Source organism: Anolis carolinensis, unplaced genomic scaffold, assembly GCF_035594765.1.
Source record: "Anolis carolinensis isolate JA03-04 unplaced genomic scaffold, rAnoCar3.1.pri scaffold_8, whole genome shotgun sequence".
In the NCBI taxonomy this organism is placed as follows: Eukaryota; Metazoa; Chordata; class Lepidosauria; order Squamata; family Dactyloidae; genus Anolis; species Anolis carolinensis.
The window spans coordinates 30060203-30083737 of NW_026943819.1; the positions used below are offsets into that span (position 1 = coordinate 30060203).

At 41.9% G+C, this 23535-nt stretch overlaps 1 protein-coding gene across 6 annotated transcripts in view; it reads left to right on the forward strand.

The window, feature by feature from the left end:
- Nucleotides 1–23535, forward strand: part of aak1 (AP2 associated kinase 1) — an 86259-nt gene continuing 62724 nt past the window's right edge. The window contains exons 1-2 of one of the 6 annotated variants that reach the window (XM_062961210.1): nucleotides 1–429; nucleotides 3676–4105. In XM_062961210.1, the coding sequence (XP_062817280.1) occupies nucleotides 3931–4105 (175 nt within the window). In that variant the 5' untranslated portion in view covers nucleotides 1–429; nucleotides 3676–3930. The remainder of the gene's footprint in view (nucleotides 430–3675; nucleotides 4106–23535) is intronic. The other 5 variants (XM_062961208.1, XM_062961209.1, XM_062961207.1 and 2 more) reach the window with 5 other exon arrangements.

The following is a 23535-nucleotide window of genomic DNA, read 5'->3' on the forward strand; positions in this document are numbered from 1 at the left end:
TCCTTGGTGTCTCCGTGACTTAGAAGGTATTTGTGAGAGGACTTGTATGAGGGGAAGGGATGAAGGGGCGGGGCTTGAGGGTGACGTTGCCGCTTGGCTCCGCCCCTCGCTCCGGCTCAGTCGAGGCAGCCAGAGCGCTTCTCGCTTCTTCTCCTCAGTGAGGCCTTGCTCGCCGGCGGAGCCTGCCTTTCCTGAAGCCGGGGACGGGAAAAGGAAGCAGCCAGGCGGGCAAGAGGAGCAGGAGGAGCCGGGGCTTGGGCCTGGGCCTCCGCCTCCTTCCGCCCTTCTCTCCTTCGGCATGGTCTCCTCCCCGGCGGCCCCGGTCGCAGAGCGAGAAGCTGAGGCGGAAGTAGCGGAGGAAGGGCCTGGAAGCGATGCCGGAAGGAGGCCGCCCAGCCGGGCAGCCCAGCCCCGCCGCCCCGCCAGCAGGTGAGTCAGGAGACCCCGCAAGACATCTCAGTCTGTGAGTTTTCCGGGCTGTCTGGCCATGTTCCGGAAGCATTCTCTCCTGACTTTTCGCCCACATTTGTGGCAGTCATCCTCAGAGGTTGTGAGGTCTGTTGGAAACGAGTTAAGTGGGGCTGATATCGCTATGGAAGGTCCAGGGTGGGAGAAAGAACGCTTGTTCTATTGGAGGCAAGTGTGAATGTTGTAATTAATCACCTTGATTAGCATTGAATGGCCTTGCAGCTTCAAAGCCCAGCTGCTTTATTATTGTACCTATTAATATTACTATTGTTATTGTTATTTTACTGAAACAAAAACAGAGTATGACACAGCAAACAAGATGCATATGTGTTGTCGAAGGCTTTCATGGCCGGGATCACAGGGTTGTTGTATGTTTTCTGGGCTGTCTGGCCATGTTTCAGAAGCATTCTCTCCTGACGTTTTGCCCACATTTGTGGCAGTCATCCTCAGAGGTTGTGAGGTCTGTTGGAAACGAGTTTAAGTGGGGCTTATATCGCTATGGAAGGTCCAGGGTGGGAGAAAGAACGCTTGTTCTGTTGGAGGCAAGTGTGAATGTTGTAATTAATCACCTTGATTAGCATTGAATGGCCTTGCAGCTTCAAAGCCTGTCTGCTTTATTAATATTAATAATTAATATTTTAATGTATCTATTAATATTACTATTGTTATTGTTATTTTACTTAAACAAAAACAGAGTATGACACAGCAAACGAGATGTACAATAGAGTCTCACTTATCCAAGCTAAACGGGCCGGCAGAACCTTGGATAAGCGAATATCTTGGATAATAAGGAGGAATTAAGGAAAAACCTATTAAACATCAAATTAGGTTATGATTAAATTAAATTAAGCACCAAAACATCATGTTATACAACAAATTTGACAGAAAAAGTAGTTCGATACGCAGCAATGTTATGTTGCAATTACTGTATTTATGAATTTAGCCCCAAAATATCACGATATATTGAAAACATTGACTTCAAAAATGCCTTGGATAATCCAGAACCTTGGATAAGTGAGGCTTGGATAAGTGAGACTCTACTGTATATGCCTTGCAGCTTCCAAGCCTGGCTGCTTCCCGCCTGGGGGCATCCTTTGTTGGGAGGCGCTAGCTGGCCCTGATTATTCCCTGTCTGGAATTCCCCTGTTTCCTGAGTGTTGTTCAAAGAACGCAAAAGGCACTGCAGACTAATCCCACCAGAGAAGTCAGCCATAGCAGAGCACTTGATGAATCAACCTGGACATAGAATATTATCTGAGAACACAGAAAGGCTGGACCACTCTCACAACCACCATGTCAGGCGACACAGCGAAGCCATTGAAGTCCAAAAGCATGTGGACAATTCCAACAGAAAGGAGGAAACCATGAAAAGGAACACAATCTGGCTCCCAGTATTTAAAAAACCCAAAAATCAGGACAGTAAATAACAACACTCAGAAAAGAGGGGAATTCCAGACAGGGAAAAATCAGGGCCAGCTAACACCTCTCAGCAAAGGATTCCCCCAGACAGAAAGCAGCCAGAGCTTGAAACTGAAATGCTAATAAATGCTAATCAAGGTGGCCTATTGAAACATTCACACCTGCCCCAAACAGACAAGAGTACTTACTCCCACCCTGAACGTTCATACACACATACATACATACATACATACATGCTGAGTGAGAAGCTGAAGCGGAAGTAGTGGAGGAAGGGCCTGGGAGCGATGCCGGTGGCAGGTGAGCAACAAAGGGAAGCCTCTCCCATATATCTCTATATACTCACACATACATACACATTCGTACGCATAAGCACATAAATATATGCATGCACACACATACATATGTATACATAATAGATGCACATACATACACATGCATGCATAGACACATATACATACGTTCACACATACACATATATACACATATGCACATCAAACTATGCATGCATATACACACATGTATAAATACAAACATAAATACATACGTACACATCTATACACACAAACATAAATACACATATAAATACCTGTGTATACTGTACTCATATATATATACACACACACACCTATACATATATACATACATTATAAATACACATATGTACACACCTATATATTCACTTAGGTGATCCCTCATTGTCTGAGGATGATTGTCTTCCAGGTGTAGTGTTCTGGCGGTGGGTCCGTAGATGACTGTGGAGCCCTATTATTAACACGCATGTTCTTCCACCTTAGTCTTTTTTTGGGGGGCGGGGGGGAGCATCGGTTTCCAGGCAGAAGGCGATCCCAGTCAAGCTTGGATTGACGCGCCTTCTTCCTCTTGACACATCTCTCCCTTTCGCCCTCCAGTTGAGCCTCTTCAAATTCCACAGCACTGCTGGTCACAGCAGACCTCCAGTTATAGCGCTCAAGGACCAGGGCTTCCCAGTTCTCATTTGGTGTCTATACCACAGTTTTTAAGGTTGGCTTTGAGCCCATCTTTCCTGTCCACCAACATTCCATTTTACGTTCACACCCAAATATACACACATAGATATCTACATACATGTATAAATACACACATATCAATACATACACATACGTACACACCTATATATATATATCTATATATATATACGCACACACACAATTCCCATCCAACTTAGGGCTGTCATGTTCAAGCCAAGGGCTGCATAGGGGAGTATAGGACACCAGCTTTTTATTGTTATTATTATTATTATTATTATTCCACATTATCTCTCCCAAAGGGGACTCAAAGCGGATTGACATAAAGCATCAGCACAACCATTAAAATATATTTCTTTATTTATTTTATATACTGCTCTTCTACCCCAGGGGGACAAATATGCAAACATTAAAAATAAACAGTATTTAAAAATTCCCAGTTAGAAACCATTCAAACACATACATTTAAAGTTCAAAACCACAGCTTTTCTTGGGGGTTCTTTCCTCTTCCTCCCAATTATTATTGTGCCTTATGATACAGTTCTGTTGTATGTCCTGGGCCTGGTGGGGTATAAAAATAAACTTATTGTTATTATTATTGTTATTATTTCCAAATATATGACTCAGGGTTTTGTCGGGCAGTGTTTTTTCCCTTTGCTCCTAGACCGAATTAGGCATATTTCCCTTCCAAGGAGAGTTGTGTTTCTATGATGCTTAATAATAGGCTATTAAATGATGTCTGGCTGGACCTAAGTCTCTGTTTTTTTTCCTGCCCCTTTTCCAGGTGTGCATAATTCCCAAGCTCTGCCTTTCAGGCCTGGCAGACCAAGAGAGACAAAAAGAAGCATTTGACCTTTAAGGCAGAAGGCAGTATTGCAGCAAAGGGAATTTTATCTTGCCTCGCTTCGAGACGTGAGGAGCTGCATATTGGAAATATATCCATCTCTCTCTCTCTATATGATATATATATAAACATACGCACATACCTATATTTTTTGGGAGAGGGAAACTTGCACAGCAACGGCGCGAAAGCAGGTGCATGTCTGGAGCCATGAAGAAGTTTTTTGACTCTCGGCGGGAGCAGGGGGGCTCCGGTGCCGGTTCCGGGCCCCTCGGCGGGAGCGGAGGCAGCGGCGGGCCTGGCACCGGGTACATCGGCCGGGTTTTCAACATCGGGAGGCACCAGGTGACTGTGGATGAGGTCCTGGCCGAAGGTAAGAGGCCCCAGGCCCTGGCACCCTTCTCCCACCCCCTCCAGCTCCTTCCCATTCCCTGCCGGTTGAGCAAGAACTAATGGAAAGCTATTCATGGCCTCCATTCGGGTGCTGGCTTGCCACCGTCCCATTACGTTTTCTCCGTAGGGGTTGTAAGTAGCTTTTGCTTTATGTTCAGGCTTAATAATGATAATGGATGACAGCTGTCTCTATTATATCTATATATAGATATAGATACGCACACTCATATTATTTTATTCAATCAGCAAACCCAAGAAGATGAGCTCCATATATGATAATAATACTTTATAACTTTTTATTTTTATATATATTTACACACACACTCTTTTATTCAGTCAGCAGACAAGCCCCGTGTTTGTATGTATATGCGCGCACGCACTCACACACATACATACAGTAGAGTCTCACTTATCCAAGACTTGCTTATCCAAGGTTCTGGATTATCCATTGCATTTTTGTAGTCATTGTTTTCAATATATCATGATATTTTGGTGCTAAATTCGTAAATACAGTAATTACAACATAACATTACTGTGTATTGAACTACTTTTTCTGTCAAATTTGTTGTATAACATGATGTTTTGGTGCTTAATTTGTAAAATCATAACCTAATTTGATGTTTAATAGGCTTTTTCTTAATCCCTCCTTATTATCCAATATATTCGCTTATCCATGGTTCTGCCGGCCTGTTTAGCTTGGATAAGTGAGATTCTACTGTATGTGTGCGTGTGTGTGTGTGTATATATATATATATATATATATATATGTATGTGTGTGTGTGTGTATGTGTGCGTGTGCGTGTGTGTGTGTGTATACACACACAAATATTATTTTATTCAATCAGCAGGCCCGAGAAGATGATCCCCATATAATAATAATAATAATAATAATAACAATAATAATAAAAATAATAATAAAAAACTTTATTTATAACCCATCCTATCTCCTAGGAGGACTCAGGGTGGTTTCCAAACAAAAAGTGGCAAAAACAAACAGATAGGCAAACCAAATCAAACCAATAAGTAAAACAACATCAATATAAACTTATAATAACTAGCCAAAAATAAGTACTTAAATAAACATATTAAATCTATAATATATATCTACACACATGCACACATACTCTTTTATTCAGTCAGCAGACCCCAAAAGACAAGCCCTGTGTATGTTTATATGTATATAGATACACACATATACATATACATAGCGCCATATCTATCTATCTATCTATCTATCTATCTATCTATCTATCTATCTATCTATCTATCTACAAGTACACATATTATTTTATTCAATCAGCAGACCCAAGAAGACAAGCCCCAAGCCACATGCTCCTATACAAAATGATAACGATGATAGTAGTAGTAGTAATAATAATAATAATAATACATTTTATTTGTTACCTTCCTGTCCTCAAGGCTTGAGGCAGAGAACACATAGGCACACATATATTTAAATACTTTTAAGATTGAATCACATTAAAATCATTGCACTTGATTGAATTAGACATTACCTCTGAAGACTAGATTATATTGTATTCATGCGTTGCAATGGTGTACGTTTATTTGTTCAGTGTTTGTATGTTTTGAGTATTCAAAATGTTCTTTTTGCTAAGGACAGGGGAGCAAAAAAAGGCCACTAGCTGCCAGGCATTTGTTGGAAAATTCTCACCCCCCTTTATTGCAAAAACATTATGTAACTTCCAAAGCAGCATCGATGTCAATATTAAGGGGAGAGGAGTCAGTTTCCCCCCTTTCTTTGGCTTTGGGTGTTGCAAGAAAAGGGTTAATTGTATGCAAATAGGAGTGAATTCCCCATCAAATTTTCCGGTGGCATGTTCAAGGCACACTCAGGTGACGTGTGTTTGTGCTGTGGGCTGCGTGAGGCAGAGCCATCACATTCAAGGTATGGCAAGTGGTTGGCCTAGTTTGCAAACCGGCTCGCATTTTAAAGCTTCTCTTTGCTTCTAATCTCCGCTTTGAGAGGGGAGAGACGGCCCTACGCAGGCCCTCAATGTTTGCAAACTGACTCCAGGGTTGCTCATCAGTGGGACCTTTTCCTTTCTTTTCCTTCCCAAGGGAAAAATAGGCATAATTTTAGCTTTGACCTTCAGGATTGTGCTGAATTTGTACTGCAACTTGGAGCAGAGCATCTGTTCCAAACAGGATTTTGAAATTTGGGGCTTATAATGCCATATAGAAAGCCCAAGTCCCAAAGTAGCTGGAGGTTTGGGGGGGGGGGTCAGGATAGTAGAATGGGATGGAGAAATATTTTGCTTTACATTTTAGTTTTGACCCCTGTGCAAAGGTTTTTGCTTTTGCACAATGATTAAATGAGTCTTCTGGAAATATAAACAGGGAGCAAAGGGCCTACCTTTAACAAGGCTGGTAGTGTTTGCTCGCTAATAGGTTTTTTAAAGGGATATTGACTTTGTTAAGGGCAGTCTCCTGACTCACCCCTCTTTTTTGTGACCCGGCATCACTGAAATGCTGCTTTGCTGGTCATGGTAAATTGCTGCAGGCGGTGACAGAGAGTGTGGGCAAAAAGCCAGTTCTTGTCATCTGTCTCTCTTTCTCTCTCTCTTTCTCTCTCTCCCAAAATAACAAAGCAAAATGTGAGGGTTTTTTTTATAATTTGGCAAGACATGAGTTTAACTGAATGGTTAAGCGGCCTGCTTTTCGGATGAGGCTTTTTTTTCCACAGTGGTCTGGAGACCCAAGCCGCAAATAAGTCTGATTTTCCTCTTGCTTCTCACAGGAAACATAAGGCCTGCTTTTTAAGGATGATTAAGTAACTTGCCGGTTGAATCCCTGATGTTGACATAGGCAGGAAATTAACTCCTCCCTGTATTGCTGGATTTTTCTCTCCTTTCTTCCTTCTTCTCTTCCTTCCTCCCATCCTTTCTTCTTTCTGTCTGCCTACTTCAAGCTTTTCATCCTATACTCTGGCCTTGTATCTCTTTTTCGCGAAGCACGCTACCGAGTGAGAAAGATGAATGTTTGCCGTTGAGGCGTCCAGACTTAGAAGCTGTTTGGGTTGGAAGAAGAGCAAATAATTGGTCCAGAATGGGCGCCCTGTATGTCTAAAGCTGGGAGGAAATATGGAATGGGAAAGAGAAGAAGATGGACAAATGAAAAACTGGGGGTGTCCAGGATGGGTGAGGGCAAGAAAAAATTAGTCTCCCATTAGTATGGGGTTGCCAGATAATAATAATAATAATAACTTTATTTTTATACCCCGCCTCTATCTCCCCGGAGGGGACTCAGGGCGGCTTACATGGGGCCAAGCCCGAATAAAAACAGTAGCAGTATAAAACACAGCAATAGACAACAACTTGCACAATAAAAAAATTAAACATTAGCCAATAAAAAACAAGAACTAATAAAAACATGGATTAAAACTGAGAGATTGTAAAAGTAGACTGGGTAAGGTGCACCATATAAATATTGTAAACACGAGATGACTGATAAAGTGCTGCAAATTCTGGGAAGATCTCACCTCTTTAGAGCAATATCAGTTCTAAATACCAGTAGGCTGTTAGGAATGGTGGGAGTTGAAGTCCAAAACACCTGGAGAGCCAAAGTTGGCCCATGCTTGCTTTAGAAAATATTTTCCCTCTTTTGTTGGATTAAAGGAAAACTGGATTCCTATAGTCTTTGCAACTATGCTTCATGTTTAAACTGTCATGGCCTTCACAGAGACTTTTTCTTGTTATAGCACCTTATAGCACCCTTCAGCCACGCTCCAATGATGTTGCAAAGGGGAGTTCCTATATTCTGACACCAAAGTGCATTAATCCCACAGTGTAGCAGCATCCTCGGTCTACTCCAGTGACTTTCAAGGGGGTCTCCAAGATGTCAAGCTGGTCCTCAGCATCTTCAGCACCTTGGAGAGCTCCTGCAAGGCCCCTTCTATCCAAGGATATGATCCCAGGTTATCTGCTTTGAACTGGATTATATGAGTCTCCACTGCCCGATAATCTGCGATCAGATCCTGGGCTATATGGACAATGTAGAAGGGGCCCAAAGCTCACCTGAACCCTAGCCTACAGACCTAACTTCCGAGATGCATGCCGACGGTTTGCAAGGTCCAGGATCCACTGCACTTTGCACCCTTTAACATGGCACTCTGAACGATTCAGCCATGGGCCGGTGTCTTGGCTAGAAGCCCTTCTGCATTCTTTTAAAAGGAGCCTGCTCTTCAGTTGCAGAACTGGAGGCTCCTGTTTTGCCCTGCCTTTATGGGACAAGGAAACACATCAGAGACTGGCCTCGCAGGAGTGGAACTATAATTATTGTAAATTCCATAATTAAGCAGAAGAACCTCGAGCAGGACCTCGAGCAATGTGTGTTGACTCCCTGCTCTTTCTTTTTGTCTTTCGGCATGCGGGCCTTGCAGTGGCTTGGAAAATGCCTCCCTGCCTGCCTGACACAACTGGGGACTTGGGAGTTGTGTAAAACCCAAGTTGCTGTTGTGAATTCATCACTATGGTCCTGTTTCTTTACTGTGTTGCAATGGGAAGAAAGGAAGTCCAGTGGTGCATTGACTCATGCCCCTTCTGCTCCCACATGAGTCATTTGGCTGACTGTGCATCTGGTGTTAGTCTTGCCCAGTGTAGACGCGCCGGGTGGGATGAGTTGTTGGAGGATGTCTGTGAGGCCCAGGCACCACATTGTTCAAAGAGATGTCGGGTGGCTCGCATGCATTTCATAGAAGCATAGAATAATAGAATTGGAAGGGGCATCTAAAGGTCATCTAGTCCACTCCCCTGACAGGCAGGATAAGCACAATCAAAGTACCCCCTGTCAGATGGCCATCCAGCTTCTGTTTAAAAGCCTGCAAGAAAGGAGCCTCCTCCATTCTCCGCGGCAGAGAGTTCCTCTCTTGAACAGCTCTTCTTACCGTCAGGAAGTTTTTCCTCATGTTCAGGTAGAATCTCCTTTCCTGTCATTTAAACTCATGGCTCCTGAATGAACCCCACTGATGATGTATCCAGAGCAAATTTGCCCAACTTAAAGACCTTTAAGTACTGATATAGTTTCTTTGGGTTAACCTGGCATGATTTGAGTTGTAGTTCACCCACAACCTTATGCATTTTGGACAATTAAAATATTATTATTTTTTCAAATAACCTGGGTACCAAAAATAGTATGTATGTATGTGTGTGTGTGTGTGTGTATAATAATTCATGATTTTTCTCTGTCATTGTGGACGTATTCCCCTAACCCCAGTGAATAGGTAATAATATTATTACAGTGAATGGCTGTAATTCCAGTTGAGGGACTTGCTATGAACGGGTGGAAGGATATGCTTTAACACAGAAAGCAGCAAGTGACTTGGGAGGCCCATTTGGCCCTTGGGGGCTTCCCCTTGCTCCCACCAGACCCCTCACCTGATATTCCTATCACTTTTTTGGGGGTGGGATTTGTACTCCCAAATGCCTCCTACCTGTATAAGCAGTATTATGATGCAGGTTGTTTGTGACGGCTTCTAAATCTAAATACCTTTAAAAAAAATACCAAATTACATCTGACTATGGAAGCTAAGCAGAGTCAGACATGGTTAGTGCTTCAGTAGGAGACTGCTGATGAATCCCAGATGCTGGAGACTCGCCTTCAGAAGAAGGAACTGGCAAAACCAGCTCTGGATATTCCTTGCCTTAGAAAACCCATTGAAATGCATGGACTCTCCTTGGCAGGTGACTTAGGGACCTTCCACACATCCATACAACCCAGAATATCAAGGCAGAAAATCCCACAAAATCTGGTTTGAACTGGGTTATCTGAGTCCACACTGCCATATATTCCAGTTCAAAGCAGAAAATGTGGGATTGTATTCAGCTGTGTGGAAGGGACCTTAGAGTCACACACTGAGCCTGCTTTTGGCAGGAGTTGTTACAAAACAAATCTCTCCTTGCCGGTTATTATTCATCGTGTCAGAAGTGAACCGAGGATACAGTTGTAATGTATTCAAGAACACAAATTAAAAAACTTGGTGTGATAATAAATGTCCTTTGACCAGAATTTGGCCACTTGGAGTGCCTCTGGTGTTGCTATGAGATGTGCATGTGGCAAGGCTCAGACTGCATTGTAGTCGGTGGTCTGTGGTTTATTCTTCTCCACACTCACATGTCGTGGACTCCACTTTGTGGCTCCATTTCTTTGGGCTGGCTCTGCATCTCATGGTGCCAGAGCTCAGTCTGTTCAGCATCTTCCAAGTTGTCCAGTCTTCTGTGTGCTCAGGAGGGAACATCTCATTCGGTATCAGCCATGGATTGAGGTTCCAGGTTTTAGGCTGCCACTTTTGGACTCTCGCTTGCTGAGGTGTTCCTGCGAGTATCTCTGTAGACCCTAGGAAGCTGTTTCTTGATTTAAGGCATTGGTATGCTGGCTGATATCCGAATAGGGGATGGGCCGGAAATGTCAGTGCCTTGGTCCTTTCATTATTGGCTGCTACTTCCCGGCGGATGTCAGGTGGTGCAATACCATAATGTGCACTTTGCTTATCCACTTTTGCAACCTCATTGTTTTAATTCGATGTCTTGTTACTATGTTTCTGTTTTTTTTCTTTTGGTTATTGTGTATATATTATTACTGGTTTTTGTTACTGTATTTTGATGTTTTGTATTTTGTTATTGTTTTGTATCTGATTTTTCTGTAAGCCGCCCCGAGTCCCCTTCGGGGGAGATGGAGGTGGGATATAAATAAACTTATTATTATTTATTACCAGCTAAACAATATAATTTCTCCAGTGGTGTAGACATCCTGTGATAATGCGGCATGTCTCATTAAGAGCCGCGTTCACTGTTTTAACGTGGTGAGATGCTTACTCAGCAGCAGAGTAGCCCAGTGCAAGGGCAGATATCTTCACTATGCCTGGTTGTGATCCCCAGATTATGCCAGTCGGCTTTCGTATGGTGTTATTTCTAGCGCCCATTTTTTGCTTGATATTCAAGCAGTGCTTCTTGTAAGTCATATTAGAGTCCAGGGTAACTCCTACATGTTTTGGTGTGCTGCAATGCTCCAGTGGGATTCCTTCCCAGGTCATCCTCAGATCGGAAGATGCTTGTCTGTTCTTTCCATATAATAGGCAGTAAGAGCACCTAAAGCTTCCGAGAGCTTCTGTTCAACCTTTTCAAAGCTCCCAGCTTGGGCGGTAATGGCACGATCATCAGCATAGATGAAACTTTCTGTCACTTTTGGCAGTGGCTGGTCATTTCTGTAAATGTTGAACATTGATGGAGCAAGCACACTCCCCTGAGGCAGGCCGTTCTCCTGTTTTCTCCATCTGCTTCTCTGACCCTGGAGCCTAACAAAAAAGCTCCTGTTTTGTACAAGATTTCCTATGAAGCGGGTGAGATGGTGATCCTTTGTGGTATTATGAGTTTTTGTCAAGAGAAGGCCATGATTTAATCATATGCTGCCGATAGGTCTATGAAAATAGCTCATGTAATCTGCTGCCTTTCAAAACCATCTTTGATGTGCTGAGTCAGGTTCAGCACTTGGGATGTGCAGCTTTTGCTTTTCCTGGATCCAGCTTGCTGTGGAATGATACATGGGTTTATTTTTTTCAAACCAAGGAGAGAGCTCCTTTACCTTGTTATCCATCCTGCTGAAATGTCTTCTTTTTTGCAACCAACCTGAGTGGAGGAGCCCTTTCCAGTACTCTCTTTGTCAGCCCCGTTTGTATTCGAGGACCCAGAGACTAGCATTTGGGGCCATGGCTGGCAAAGTGGCGTCCCTTCTCTCGTTTGCGTGTGCATTGGTTTCCCGTTAGTATCTGGGTCAGCTTTACAGATGATATTTGACCTTTAAAGCCCTAACCGGCTTAAGGCCTGGCTACTAGGCAGATACCACTTGCTCCTATCTAAACCTGCTGAAACTTTTAGATCCACCTTGCAAGGCTGTGGTCTGCGGGTGCAGGTGACAAACTCTCAGTACAAAGGAGGCCAATGACATGAAAAGGCAGTCACCTATTAGCCAGCCTCTGATCTATGATTTCATTTTTTTCACTCGAGCAGAATAGGTCGGCGTTGAGAGCGGCAGAATAAATAAAACATATCCCTTTATTGCAAACTCTGAGCCACCTGAGGAAGGCCTTGCAGCGGTTGATGTGGATTTTTGCTTCTTATGCAGACTCAAGGTAAACAGTCACATTCAGTGCAGGCTAAAAGCCCTAAAAGGCACTTGATCCCATCTGATCTTGGAAGCTAAGCAGGGTCGGTCCTTGAGTGGGAGACCGCCAATGAAGGTCAAGCCCTGGAGTCTGTGTTTCAGAGGAAGGAACTGGCAGAACCTCCTCTGCTTACCTAAGAAAACACTATGGAATTTATGTTGATCCATAATTCATAAGTCTTGAAAGGCACATGGATGCACAATAGCTACACACCCCTAAATGCCCCAAAGACACCTGATTGTGGAAGGTAAGCAGGGTCAGCCCTGGCCAGGACTTGGATGAGAGATCTCTAGTGAACTCCAGGTTCTGAGAAGAAGAAACTGGCAAAACCACCTCTATGAAGCCTTGTCTCACAACAACCAAAACATTGGTGAAGGTATAAATCGACACCAGAATCCAGCTCTTTCAAGGTCCAGTTCAACATTTTATCCTGATATCTTCGTAACTCATCTATTGAATGGTGACTGAGTTGGGCACGTTCTCTCAGGGACTGAATCAGGGCCCTTCCATGTGCAAAAAGCATACACACATCTCTCGGTTTGGCTGTGACGGCAGCACAGAAACACACTTTTTGGGCCCACAGAAGTGAATAGATGGGTTGCTGTGAGTTTTCCAGGCTGTCTGTCTGTGTTCCAGAAGCATTCTCCCCTCTTGTTTCGCCTACATCTAAGGCAGGCATCCTCAGAGGTTGTGAGGTCTGTTGGAAACTAGGTACATGAGGTTTATATATCTGCGGAAGGTCTAGGGTGCTAGTCACAGATGTGGGCAAAACATCAGGAGAGAATGCTTCTGGATCATGGACATGCAGCCCAGAAAATTCATAGCAACCCAGTGATTTCGGTCATGAAAGGCTTCAACAACAGATTAAAATAGACGTTGTTGGAAAATGTGCTGCGGTGTTTATTCAGTTTATTGGATTGTTAGTGCTACAGTTTCTGCCAGAGATGCCATTATCCTTGTTCCTTGGCGCACTTTGCAAGATCCATGGTTCTCAGGCTGCAATTTCACTCACTTTAAGGCAGGCATGGGTCAACTTTGGCCCTCCCTCCAGGTGTTTTGGACTTCAACTCTCACAATTTGGACTTCAACTCTCACAATTGTGAGAGTTGAAGTCCAAAACACCTGGAGGGAGGGCCGAAGTTGGCCCATGCCTGCTCTATTGAAAGGAACCTCTATTTACTCTGTTTTCTTGGTGCTTTGTGGAGTGATATGGAGCCGTTTGGACAAGGATTGGCTTTCTGACCATTTTTCTTGGTGCCGGCTTGCACTGCTACGTCGAAACATGTAAATAAGTCCTCTGTATTCTGTTTTGGTCACAGTCTGAAAGGATTGGGGCTTATTCATGGCTTCCTCTCACCTAATTCCAACCCATTGTGACAGCCGAGCCTGCTCTTTCTGTATTGCATGGGATCCAGAGCCTGGAAAGGTTATTGGTGGCTCAGGGGGACCTCTTTGCCTGCATTTCCATCAAGATGTTTGGTGACAGTCATCAGTTTACTCCTTATTTGCTCCTCCCAACTGCAGGTGCCAGGGGTTGCTTTCCTATTTTGCCTGTATCTGCGGCTTCATTTATCCTGATCCAACAGGCGTTTTGTAAGTCATCCAGGGCGATTCTTGGGCCAAAAGTCCTTCATTTCTTTTTTAAAAAAATAGATTTTTTATTAATTTATCAATCCAAATGTACAAGCTCACGTTTTCCTCATTCTACAATATCTCAAACACATCACGTTGCATACAATCCAACAACAACAACAACAAAAATCAAGAACATCCCCAAGCATATTTCCCATCAGTCTTTTAACTTTTCCATTACAACTTCACTATACATCTCTCCACTACACACCCTTCATCTACCTATACATGCTTTATTTTCAATATTATTATTAATTTATAATTCAAAATGTATAAGTATACATTCTTTCTTCATTTTACAGTATCCCAGACATATCGCATTGTATGCAATCCAACAATAAAGAGAAATCAGAATCAAAACATCTTTATGCATATTTCTTATCAGTTTTAGGCTTTTCCATTACAACTTTACTACATATCTCTCTACTACACCTTTTTATCTACTTATACATGTTTTATTTATTATTATTATCGTTATTATTGTTATACCTTTTCCCCCTCTTCCCTTCCCCTTATTTTGTGCAGAAGTCCTTCATTTCAGTAGAGTTTGTTGTTATCTGGTTTTCCGTGGGTCTCCATTGTACGTGTTTTAATGCAGCCCCTGATGTTCAGGAGCAATTGTCCTGCCCTTTGCTTTCTAGCAGATGCACACTTCTTTCCCCTCCAATTATTTTAGAGAGTCCCTCTGATCTCTTTCCCTCTGCTTTGCAAAAGGCAGGCCGCTCTGCATTGGCGGCTGCAGTCTCTTCCTCACATGCTGTGCATGCTTAGCCCTGCGCCGCAGCCTGGCTTATGCAACGGCCACAACCTCGCATGCTTCCCTGCCGGCTGCTGTCTTTGGGAATGTCAGGAAAGGCAGGCTGGGCCTGTAACGCCATGGGCTGCATATTGAAATGCAGCAATATATATGTATATATTCTTGCATAAGGACTTCAAGGGCCAAAGTTACCACAGAGGTAGAAGAAGGAGACATTAGACTCTCCTGTAACATTTGCCTGTTGTGTATAAGTCATGTGTGAAGCCAATGGACGTTTAAGCTTGGTGTTGTTGTATGTTTTCCGGGCTGTATGGCCATGTTCTAGAAGTATTCTCTCCTGACGTTTTGCCCACATCTATGGCAGGCATCCTCAGAGGTTGTGAGGTATGGAGAAACTAAGCCAGGAAGGTTTATATATATCTGTGGAAAGTCCAGGGTGAGAGAAGAACTCTTGTCAGTTGGAGGCCAGTGTGAATGTTGTAGACGTTTAAGCTTTCTACTCAGATTGAGTTCCCTGTTGATCTGTGGCTTGAGAAGGATTCCGAAGCTGGCAACTTGTTTTAACCAGGGAACTGGTATGCGATGGAATGCATTGTTACCTCTCCATTGAGAGATAAAAGTGGGAAATCATTACTGTAGTATCTTTTTCTCTGGGCCCCAACTCTGGCTTTTTGACGTGAACAAAATACACCAGTGAAAGCTCCGTAATCTTCTCTCTTTTGCTCTCCAAGGGATCTGTGAGATTCCACCATCCACAGGTGGAAAATGTAAACCAAAGGTTCCAAAAAGCAAACTTTGATTTTGCTATTTTCTATATTGACAAGCCTGAAGGTGTCCAGAAGAGAGCAACTAAAATGATCATAGGTATGGAGACTGTGAATAATTTCCCCAAGGAGCGTCTTAAAGAGCTGGATCTGTTAAGCCTGCAGAAGAGAAGGTTGAGAAAAAGAGATGTGATAGGTAGGGTTCGTGGGAAGTACAGGGGCAATCAAGGATAGGGGCAAGAAGAATGGTCTCATTAAGACACTGGGATCTAAAAAGTAAAAAGTAAGGAGTGGAGAGGAATTGTAAACAAGCTGCCAACTAGTGGGACTATTCACTCAAATGCACACCGGAACACCCACGTTTTAAAATCCAAACGGAAAGTGGACAACAAAGTCTGATCTCTCTGGGGAGAGAGTTCCAGAGTCGAGGGGCCACCACCGGGAAGGCCCTCTCCCTCGTCCCCACCAGCCGCACTTGATCCTAAGGCCTGAGTGAGTTACCCTTGAATTGGCATCTCAGAGAAAATATTTTCAGACACATTATCGGAATGTAGGTTCGATCCCAAGTATTTGAATCTTGATTCTGAATATAATGCGCAGAAGAGCAAATCATGTGGCAAATTTCTGATTTCTGAGTCTCCACAAATACACCAATAGAGGACCATTTTACTGTACTCTTGTATATAATGCAACTTGAGCATATATGGGTTTTGGAACCAAACCCACATACCTGTGCAGAAAAGGCAGATTTTACAGCCATTTAAAGTTCACACATGGATTCCGATGGCAGTTTGAACCTGTTTTTCTTTTTCTTTACCAACGTAGTGCTGATCGGACTTTGCCTCGTCCGCCCAGTGTCACACCTTGAACAAGCGACTCGGGGAGAAGGGCGGGGGGTATAAATGCATGTAATAAATAAATAAATAAAATAAAACCATTTTCGATAAGACTCCCTGGGAAACACGTCACAGCGGCAGGCAAGCCACAAAAAGATGTACCGTATTTCCATGTTCTAGCTGTTGCCATATCAGCAGGATATGTGTCAAGATGTTTTAGAACGTGGCTCGGAAGGTTTTGTACATGTTCGACTCAACTTAAAATCCCTACAAGCTAGATATATGTATATACATAGTATGTATATATGTGTGTGTGTGTGTGTGTGTATAAATATATACACACACATACATACATACATACATATATACAGTGTTCCCCTCTCTTATCACTGGGGTTAGGTTCCAGGACCACCCGCAATAAGTGAAAATCCACGAAGTAGGGACGCTATATTTATTTTAATATTTATACATTATTTTAGCAGTTATACACTATTTTAAGTCTCTATCAACCAATCGTGTGTTGATAAATCGCCTCCTTCTCCTCCCGTTGCTGCTTGGGCTCCTTTTCTCTCCCTTTGGCTTCTCCACTCTGGCTCAGCTTTGTGTAGGCCTTTTGGTTGCTTTCCGTGTTTCTCCATTTGTGGAAGGGGGAAAAGGCATCCCTTGATGTCCAGACAAAAGGAGAGGAGGGGTTTTGTTTTATATTATTTGCTTAGTTTGCATTCTGCCGTTTTCCCTGCCTGGCGTTCAAGGTGACTTATGGCAGAGGTTGAAAGCAAACACTGCTGCAAAAAAGGATTTTTACAAAACTTAATTAAATAAGCATTCCATAACACTGGTTTAAAAGCAGTTTTGAAAGCGAGAACTTTTTTAGTTGCTTATCATCATCAGACGTGATTCTAGGATGGACATCTCTGGTCTTCTTCTTGATTGCAAACCGGACAAGCCTCGTTCCGTTCCAGCCTTTTGGGGCAACTTTGGCTGTTGCTTCCGGCTCAGATTTTGCCTTCAGGACCTTAACTATGCCCAATGGTTCTCTCATACATCCCTTTCCGTGCTCTTCATTTCAGCAGGAGAACTACGACGTGGTTTAGCCGAACAGGAACAGCCTGTGCTTATTGATTTTTGGTTGTTCAGTTACCTTGTTTTTACGATCCAGTTAATCTCTTCCAGTGCTAATGGAGAGCGGTGGGGGAAAGGGAACAATCTCAGATAGAAGAGATACCGAGTGCCGTTCCATCCAGGCTGCTCTGGCTTGTTTTGCAACGGCAGATTTCAGGGTCCAACTTGGAGATCGAGGTTTGCATCTTGGCCTTGGTTTCATGCAGGCTGTTATTAATTGGTGGAGTTGGTTTCTGCGGGCAACGGCTCCTTATTGAAATGCCTTTCCAAACAGATAAGCTCTGTAACACTGGGTGGACTGGCATTTCTGGAAATTGCAGAGACAGCCGAATCCTATTCAGTTACCAATCCCATTCGGTTGCATTGAAGGGCCTAGAGATTTCTTGAGAGGTATTTGGTGGAATTTGTTAGGTCCTCTAATGCAGGGGTCCCCAAACTAAGACCCTCTGAGGTCATTTACCTGGCCCCTGTCCTAAACTTGAGATTTAGGGTTAACCTAAGCCTAAAATAACTTGAGGGAACACAACAACAACAACAATCCCGATTTTGGATTATTTCATCATAGTCCGGCCCCACAACAGTCTAAGGGACTGTGAACCGGATTTCCACTTAAAATATTTGAGATCCTCGGATCTAATGGGTCTCTTTGGCAGTGGTTCTCAACCTTAATACAGTTCCTCGTGTTGTGGTGACCCCCAACCATAATATTATTTTCGTTGCTACTTCATAACTGTCATTTTGCTACTGTTATGAATCGTCATGTACAAATCGGCTGTGTAGAATGTATTTTCATTCACTGGACCAAATTTGGCACAAAAATGCCCAATACGCCCACATTTGAATACTGTCGGGGTTGGCAGGGGATTGATTTTGTCGTTTGGGAGTTGTAGTTGCTGAGATTTATAGTTAACCTACAATCAAAGAGCATTCTAAACTCCACCAACAATGGAACTGAACCAGTCTTGGCACACAGAACTCCCATGACTAACAGAAAATACTGAAAAGATTTGGTGGCATTGACTTTGAATTTTGGAGTTGTAGTTCACCTACATCCAGAGAGCACTGTGGACTCAAATGATGATGGATCCAGACCAAACTTGGCACAAAAACTCTATTTGCCCAAATGTGAACACTGGTGGAGTTTGGGGAAAATAGACATTGGCATTTGGGAGTTGTAGTTGCTGGGATTTATCATTCACCTACAATCAAAGAGCATTCTGAACCCCACCAACGATAGAATTGGGCCAAACTTCCCACATACAGAACTCCCATGACCATCAGAAAATACTGGAGGGATTTGCACTTTTTTGGCCCAGTTCTTTTTTAGAGCCGACCCAGGATTTTATCATAGTATATTTACTGTATCTTGACCTATGACTTGTTTTATTGTTGATTGATTGTTTTATTGTTATGTTTTTATATTGTTTGTGACCTGGGCTTGGCCCCATGTAAGCCGCCCCGAGTCCCTTCAGGGAGATGGGGCGGGGTATAAAATTTTTATAAAAATAAAATTATTATTATTATTATTTGGAAGGAAATGACAGTGATTTAAGGGAGATGTAGTTCACCTACATCCGGAGAGCACTGTGAACCTGGCACCAACTAGTTAACAACGGATTCATTAAAATGAATAAAGGTTTGAAGTTTTAAATGTTTTGTGGACCATATTTTAGTTCTTGCAGAGCACTGGTAGTCTCTGTGCACTGGTAGCCGTAGGCTGTTAGGAATTGTGGGAGTTGGAGTCCAGAACACCTGGAGGGTCCAAATTGACCCATGCCTGCTGTAGAGTCATTGGAATTTTAGTTTGGAAGGTACAGGTTGCGTTATCCCAGCCTCGGCTAGGTAATAAAACCGCCCTGTGATTGTCTTTGGCTTAACAATTCTGCTCGGAAGGGGTTTCCATTAGTAATCCAGCTAAAGGTGAATGTGCGCAAACGCTGACTCAGATCCGACCGGGCTGAAAAGAGCCGCTGACGGAAGGGCCAGAGCAGCGGGGCCGGAGTGGCTTTCGTGTGTACAATTTCCAGCCCTTTTAAATATTAATGGCCTCCGCTCCCTGCTCTCCCGATGAGCCTTCCTTGCATAGGTTCCCTCGGTCGGTACAGTCCTTTGCAATGGAAGTGAATGCAAGGCGGTTTTGAAATTGTGAATTTGAAAGTCATAATGTTCCTCTCAAGCAGAGAAGAAGAAGAGCCAGGTTTTTCATGCTTGTTTTCCCACGGCGTTCAGCAAATGAAGGAATCCAGGCAGACAGGAGTTGCAAATCGAGGCCAGTTTGGTCTCTTTCCTTAAGCAGCCTTTCAAGTAATCTTGGGTTGCAAATCCCAGCATCCCCAACCTGTGTGTTGGAAACTGTGACAACTTTTGTAGGGCTCCATATTTCCCATGGAGAGCCAGCACAATGTTATGGTTTGTATTGTCTCTCCATCCTTGGGCTATCATAGCCTCGGGCTGCAATGAATCACTCTGACCAGGAGGTCATGAGTTTGAGGCCCGCTCGGAGCCTATGTTTGTCTTGTCTTTGTTCTATGTTAAAAGGCATTGAATGTTTGCCTATATGTGTAATGTGATCCACCCTGAGTCCCCTTCGGGGTGAGAAGGGCGGAATATAAATGCTGTAAATAAATAAATAAATAAATAAATCATATATTTTAGGATTTCTGTCCATTTATTGTTGTCTTCCTTTGCCTCTGTAGTGAGAGACATGAATCCAGCTTTATCCCACGTTAATCTTTTCCGCATTATTTCCTCCATTGTATTTCTGATTTTCCTGACATAGTTCTGATTTTTTCTGCAATCCCACCACATAGGAGAGAATGAACCTATCGCCTCACAATTATGCCAACATTTGTTGGAAATATTTCCCATTCTATGTCCTAATTGAAAGGGGTTTTTTTGAGATTATTTTCTGTTGAGTTTCTTTGATCCTAATTTAATTTTCTGAATATTCTTGATCCAAGACCTGATTAATTTCCTACTGGCGGTTAGGAATTGTGGGAGTTGAAGTCCAAAACACCTGGAGGGTTGAAGTTGGCCATGCATGCTATAGAGCAGTGATGGCCAACCTATGACACGCGTGTCAGCACTGACACGCCTAGCCATTTTTGCTGCCACGCTGCTGAATGCAGATTGATTGGATGACTAATGTCTTTTGCGGCCAAATTTGGTGTGATTTGGTCCAGTGGTTTTGTTGTTTATTCCATGGGAATTATGCACATTACATATTCTATTATTATTCTATTATTATTGTAGTATATTATTATATTATTACTATTATATTATTATTATTATATTATTCATGACTACATTGAAACTACAATAGAGAGAAATCAGCATGGAAACTGCAAGAGGTACCATAGATGGTTGTACATGGAAATAATGGTAGTAAATAGTTTTTGATTTATTAAATACAGTTATATACAGTAGAGTCTCACTTATCCAACACTCGCTTATCCAACGTTCTGGATTATCCAACGCATTTTTGTAGTCAATTTTTTCAATACATCATGATATTTTGGTGCTAAACTCGTAAATACAGTAATTACTACGTATTATTACTGTGTATTGAACTACTTTTTCTGTCAAATTTGTTGTATGACATGATGTTTTGGTGCTCAATTTGTAAAATCATAACCTAATTTGATGTTCAATAGGCTTCTCCTTAATCCCTCCTTATTATCCAACATATTCACTTATGCAAGGTTCTGCCGGCCCATTTAGCTTGGATAAGTGAGACTCTACTGTATATATAATCATTCTATTATTATTCTATTATTATTGTTGTATATTGTTATATTATTACTATTATATTATTATTATTATATTATTCATGACTACATTGAAACTACAATAGAGAGAAATCAGCATGGAAACTGCAAGAGGTACCATAGATGGTTGTACATGGAAATAATGGTAGTAAATAGTTTTTGATTTATTAAATACAGTTATATATTACAATTACAGTAGAGTCTCACTTATCCAACATAAATGGGCCGGCAGAATGTTGGATAAGCGAATATGTTGGATAATAAGGAGGGATTAAGGAAAAGCCTATTAAACATCAAATTAGGTTATGATTTTACAAATTAAGCACCAAAACATCATGTTATACAACAAATTTGACAGAAAAAGTAGATCAATATGCAGTAATGCTACGTAGTAATTACTGTATTTACGAATTTAGCACCAAAATATCACGATATATTGAAAACATTGACTACAAAAATGTGTTGGATAATCCAGAACGTTGGATAAGCGAGTGTTGGATAAGTGAGACTCTACTGTATATATATATTTGTTATTTAAACTATATATATTGTGAAATTATGGTTTTTTCCTCAAAGTGACACACCACCCAAGTCATGCTAGGTTTTTTGGTGAATTTTGACACACCAAGTGCAAAAGGTAGCCCATCATTGCTATAGAGCATATTTCCAGCAGAAGATTGAAATTAAGTCGTTCTAGGATAGCGGCTTAATAAGCGTAATCTGTCCCTAAAATTGGCAGAAAAAAGGTTGAGTGATGTTTCGGAAGCAAGGCCTTCTCTAAGAAGAGGTCTTTCCCTTCCGTGTCAGAAAGCCGGCCTTGCTTACCGCCTGCAATTTTGATAAAGCAGTTCTATTAATAGTTATTTCTTAAAAGACTTTGTCCCACAGAGAAAGAAGGCACCTTTTTAGCCTCCTTTTTTAGAGCGCTCATCCATTTTTAACACCGTTTAAGTAGCTTTTTAACTCATGCAACTTGGGCCTTTGCAGCAGCAAACGGAGGCAAGGATAAATCGTTGCTGTTTTATTTACAAGTAAAGAGTAGATTCCATTTAGAAACTCCTTCCCCCGTGTATAGCAACTTGGTTTTTTTAAAAATCAGTATTCACTGCAGCATCGGTCTGCTCCCAAAGTCTCTTTTGGAGATTAAAAAAGCAGGGAAACAAGTCCAAAGGGGCCAATTTCCAATCAGAACGAATTGGGGAACATATTGGGAGTAACAGGCCATTATGCAAGTGCCACATGGTGTTTTCCTGCACTGCTAATTTGCATTATCCCAAACTGGCATGGATTAAACAGAATAGCACAGATAATAATAATGATGATGATGATGATCATTTTAGAAAATGCTTTTCCTGCACAGGCATTGGAGTCTCTCTTGTCCAGTGACTGAGCTGTAAGGGTCAACCTATATACTGTATAAGCTGACCCGAATATAAGCTGAGGCACCTAATTTTACTACCAAAAAACCTGGGAAAACATTGACTCCAGTATAAGCCGAGATACCAATAAAATTACATTAATTGAGGCATCAGTAGTTCAAATGTTTTTGAATCTTTACATCAAACTGTAATTTAAGATATGACTGTTCAACTCTAATCAAATCATTATTCTCATCTTCAATGTAAATGTGCTTATGTATCCTTTTAATAATAATAGAGTGAAATAATACATGTAATAATAATCATAATAAATACAGGAAAATAATAAATGTAATAATAAATGTCGTACAGTAATAAATGTAATAATAATAATTAATAGAGTAAAATAAATGTAAAAGTAACAACAATAATAGAGAAAAATAATAAATATACCATATATACTTGAGTATAAGCCGACCTTAATAGAAGCTCACCAGGACCCTCACCAGAGTATAAGCCGAGGAGGTTTTTTTTCAGTCCTAAAAAAGGGCTGAAAAACTAGGCTTATACTCGAGTATATACAGTATATATTAAAACCTAAAGAGTATTAACACTGACATAGAATTATGTCTATCGCTATCTAAAAATGAATAACACCCTATAACATGATTTTTGTTCCTGGATTATAAATGTAGTTTCCTAATTGGTTTTATCATAGAATCATAGAGTTGGAAGAGACCTCACAGGCCATCCAGTCCAACCCCATTCTGCCAAGGAACAGGAAAATCACATTCAAAGCAATCCCAATAGATGGCCATCCAGCCTCTGCTTAAAAGCCTCCAAAGAAGGAGCCTCCACCACGCTCCGGGGCAGAGAGTTCCACTGCCAAAACATGGGAAATGTTTATTAAACTGCATGATGGTGATGATGATGATAATACGTTTTTACTGACTGACTGACTTTGGCGATCCTTCGTTGGCCTTCCAAGTGCAGTGTCT